Below are 4,682 nucleotides of genomic sequence, written 5' to 3'. Positions count from 1 at the left end.
AATTTTAAAGAGAAACCTAGTATCAGTTGAGATTGTGTGATCTTGCTTATCCAGTGGGTATATTTAGAAATCAGGTTGTTCTGATTTTATTACTCCTCTGATTATCCTAATTGTATTTTATTTAATTAGAAGCAGTGTGTACATAAGCCTGAGTGACTTTTTCAGAAAACACCATCGCAGTCTTCTTGAATTCCCTAGTAGTTTTATGACTGAATCCTGGTTGTAGACGTTTAAAACTTTGGATTTATAATTTTGGTTTATCTTTGCTTATAAAAGATACATTTCTATTCAATATAGAATTTTAGGTCTTTTTTAGATAGTGCTGTTAGAGCTCTTTAATCATATTTTATAAAATTCACAAATAATTATTGATCCCCATCAGTCATTGAGCACCTGCTAGGTTCCGTGGTAGTTACGATAGTTGGATTCTCTTTGTAAGGAGCCAGAGAGGAACTATGATATTGCTCATTTAGAAAAAAACAATAATGAAAGACTAAGCTATGATAATGCAGTGAAAATTTGTGTAGGCCAGACCATTTGGGGAAGCTTTACTGAGGAGATGAGACTAAATTTTTGTGGCATGGTGGTGGGAAGTAACTTAATTCCAGAGGCCTATTCAAGGGAAATGCTGAAATTCGTGTGCGTTGGGGGGTGGGGTGGGGAAGATGTGACAGCCATGACTAGGATGCTTCTCTTTTCCTCCAGTGCCCTTGGTACAGTGTTTCTCAGAAAAACAAGACATGCTGTTTTAACTTATGAAAGTTTACAAAATTGCACCACACGGAGATGTGTTTCACTGTAGCTCAGATGAGCTAAGAACACTTCCAAATTTGTGTTTCAAAACTTATTCACCATTTCTCTTGCAATTAAAAAAAATTCTCATGTGCATGTATGTGTTGATTTTTCTGTGCATATTTATTTGCAGATTACAGCTTTGTGCACATTCTTATGCTGGCAGAAAAAAACCCTTTTTTGTCTCTGGTTTGGCGGTTTGTGGCCAGCTGCGATGCCGGGGTCCCACTGCCGTGTGCCGCTCTGGTTAGAGGTGTGCTTGGCTCTGCTCAGCGGTAGTTACTGAGCTCGCTTGTGTGACACAGACCTGTTCTTTCTCTTCAGGTTATCACCAACCTAGTGAAAATGTTGAAGTCCAGAGACACAAGGAGAAATTTTTGTCCTCCAAATCACTGGCTGTCAGAACAAGAAGATATTAAAGCAGATAAGGTGTCAATGAAAAATCTTTTTAATATTTTTTATTAAAAATATTTTTCAGCTTTTGTCTTCCTAAGGAGAAAAATAATCCTTTAAAATTGTTTGTTTTATTACTTATTATTCACTAAGTATTAATGGTAAACCTTAACTACTAACTCTTTGGTTACATAATGGGCCATAGCACTAGCATTGACTCAGACATGCATTCTGAGTTTGTTATTAATCCTAATTTTCTTCGTTAACCTCAAGTTATATTGAAGTCTAATGATTCTTTGTTGATGTTGAAAAAGATATTGCTTTTATTGGCATTAATAATAAATATACAAGGTCTATCTGAAAATTATCCTGCCATTGTTAATATAACAAGAACGTTATGTGGCTGGATACTTTCCAGACAGCCCTCGTATGTTCAGTGCTTGAAAGAGATAGATCTCCTTAATTCTCCAGAGAAGCAGAGGCAAATTTGAATATTACTGAGATCTACATCTAAAACAGATTCCACAGTATAATATGTTAGAGAAAAATTTAAGTAACATTAACGGGGCATGCAGTGTTTTCATTTTTGTTTTTCGGAAAAGTCTTAAGTGGATTCATTTCAGAATCTTGGGGGCAGGAGATAGGGAAGAGAGGGGTATAGAAGAAATCAGGTTACAGAAATATTAAAGAAGAGAAAACATGAGTGCTTAGAACAATTTCATTAGCATTCCTATGTCCTCATGAGATATTTTGTCTTAAAGTGTATGGCTTCTAACGCCACTGACCAGGGTTAGCAACTGTGTCAGACCCTACAGCAGCGAACAGCTCCAGGACCCAGGCGGGGGTCTCCAAACCTTTCTCACTGAGAAGAAGCAGTCCATTGGCACATGGTTGGTTCTAGGTCTGGGGGACCCTACAGGATGGGTGTGGAGCGTCCTGTCACACTATAGAGCAAGGGAGCCATGAAAGGCTCCTGGGGTGTTGTGGCAGGATCAGGAGGCATTGGAAGGGCTCCAGCTGGCCACTAGAGGGAAATTTGAGCCTCAGTAGAAACAGCTGCCATGACTCAAATATCAGATGTGCTTAAATCTATGATTTAATAATACTAAAAAGAAAACTTCATTGGTCATTTTTGTAGGATACAAAGGAATCACCTCTTTTTTTTTTTTTTTTTGAGACAGAGTCTTGCTCTGTTGCTCTGGGTAGAGTACAGTGTCATCAGCCTGGCTCACAGCAGCCTCAAATTCCTGGTCAAGCGATCCTCTTGCCTCAGCCTCTCAAGTAGCTGGGACTACAAGCACATGCCATGACACCTGGCTAATTCTTCTATTTTTAGTAGAGACGGGATCTCACTCTTGCTCAGGCTGATCTCGAACTCCTGACCTCAAGCGATCCTCCCACTTCAACTTCCCAGGGTGCTGGGATTACAGGCGTGAGCCACTGTGCTTGCCCGCCTCATTATTTTGAATGCTGTTTTGACTAAAAGAAGTAATCAAGTATTTAGCCTGCCTTTCCTTTATGAACTGTACCTCAGGCTAACCAGGTGGTTGATGACGTGTGATCTTTCTCATAGAAGTATTCCCGTTAATCATAGTGAAACTAGAATCACCCCGTTCTGCAGGCCCTTGTGAGATAGAAGACCTGGCAGTGCTACTCCAAGTGTGATCCGTGCACTGGGCCTGCTGGTCTGAGGCTGTGTGAGCGTCCCCCCGGAGATGAGGGTCTGGTGCTGAAGGATAAACCATTGCACCTCTGCCTTACTCCAGAAAGTTGTGTTACAGGAAAATAGCAATTCAACCCAGCAGCTTGTTTAGGGACTCGGTTGTTTATATTCTGGCACAAGTTCTCTATCTCATCACCGACGTGGAGCGCAGTGCACACGCCACACGGGGAGTGGCTTTAGTCTCGCATGTGCCTCCCGTGAAGGAGCTCCCTGGACAGCTAGGAAACGTTCCTGCCAAAAAATTAAATCTGAATATGATGGAACCTCTATATCTAACTGCCAGCTTATAGGAAATGGAGGGATTAGAAGTACCTGTTTAACAACCCCATGAGGGTGCAATTAGCAAAATCCAGATCATGGGAAATTTTACTGGACAAAAGTTTCTGCTGCTTCATTAAAAATTGGAAGGGGTTGGGCGAGGTGGCTCACACCTGTAATCCCAGCACTTGGGAGACCAAGGTGGGAGGATCCCTTGAGCCCAGGAGTTTGAGGTTGCAGTGAGCTATGATGGTGCTGCTGCACTGTAGCCCAGGCGACAGAGCAAGACCCTGTCTCAAAATAAATAAATAAAAAAGTGTGATACATTTTGCTTCATGAAGTAATGATATTATGATGACTTACTATGTCTTGATGTTGTACATCATTAAATAAAACAATTAGAGATTTCTTTCGGCTGTATTAGAAATAGTAATTAAACTGCAAAAGTATGAAAGCTCAGCCAGCATAAAAGAGGGCATGGGAAGGTGGCATGGAAAGAGCATGAAGGTATTAGAGCAAAGAGAGGGTCCGGCCACTAGGAATGACTATGAAACACGGTTGTGCTCAGGTGTGACCAGGTAGAAGTTTGTGCAGGAAGTGCTGAACAAGGGTTGCCCCCGCAGGTCACTCAGCTCTACGTGCCAGCGTCCAGACACGTGTGGAGGTTCCGGCGCATGGGGAGGATAGGCCCACTGCAGTCCACCCTGGATGGTGAGTTTCCTAGGATGCAGGTGTATGCAGGGATGATTTACACACTGTAGAATTCACTCCTTTCGGTGTATAGTTCTGCGATTTTTTTTTTTGATAAACAAGATCCAGTCATGTAACCGCCACCAGGATAACCATGTAGAATAGTTTATTACCCCCAAAATTACCTTGAGCTCCTTGGTGGCCATCCCCTCCCCTAGCCCCAGCTCCTGGCAGCCACTGATTTGTGTGGTACCTTCACTTTCCTTTTTGCAGAATGTCTTAAACGAAATCACGTGGTCTGCGGCTCTGTCTGTCTGTCTGTGTTCGCTGCGCACGGTGCACTTGAGTCGGCGGTGCTGCGTGAGTCGAGAGCTGGGTCCCTCTTACTGCCCAGCTGTGTTCTGTTGTAGGGATGGCGTCACAGTCTGTCAGTCCGTTCACCAGAGGACATTTGGTTATGTGGTTGGTCCCTGGTGGTTCTTAATGCAGCTGATACAGACATCTGTGTAGAGGTTTGTGTGTGAATATGCAGTTTTGTTTATCTTGGATAAATATCTGGTGGTAAGAATCCTGAGTCATTTGGCAAATGTGTGCTCGTAAGAACCTGCAAACTGTTTATACCATTTTGCATTCAGACCAGCGTTGGGTGAGAGTTCCATATCCTAGTCAGGAGTTGGAATTGTCATTTTTTTAAAAATTTTATTTTGGCCATTTGAAAGGTATGCAGTGATATCTAATTGTGGCTTTAATTTGTATTCCCCAGTTGACTAATGATGTTGAGTGTGCTTTCATGTACTTGTTTTTTAATTATTGAGTTCTGAGAGTT

At 42.1% G+C, this 4,682-nt stretch overlaps 1 protein-coding gene across 2 annotated transcripts in view; it reads left to right on the top strand.

Annotated features, from left to right (window-relative positions):
- The window catches only part of LOC105826204 (ubiquitin-protein ligase E3C), an 86,238-nt gene that overhangs the window by 15,652 nt on the left and 65,904 nt on the right, over nucleotides 1-4,682 (top strand). For both annotated transcript variants that reach the window (XM_012664138.1, XM_012664139.1), the window contains exons 4-5: nucleotides 1,117-1,221; nucleotides 3,790-3,877. In XM_012664138.1, the coding sequence (XP_012519592.1) occupies nucleotides 1,117-1,221; nucleotides 3,790-3,877 (193 nt within the window). The remainder of the gene's footprint in view (nucleotides 1-1,116; nucleotides 1,222-3,789; nucleotides 3,878-4,682) is intronic.

This window comes from Propithecus coquereli, unplaced genomic scaffold (assembly GCF_000956105.1).
Source record: "Propithecus coquereli isolate 6110/MARCELLA unplaced genomic scaffold, Pcoq_1.0 Scaffold861, whole genome shotgun sequence".
Lineage (NCBI taxonomy): Eukaryota > Metazoa > Chordata > Mammalia > Primates > Indriidae > Propithecus > Propithecus coquereli.
This window is presented reverse-complemented; position numbering and strand designations above follow the sequence as displayed.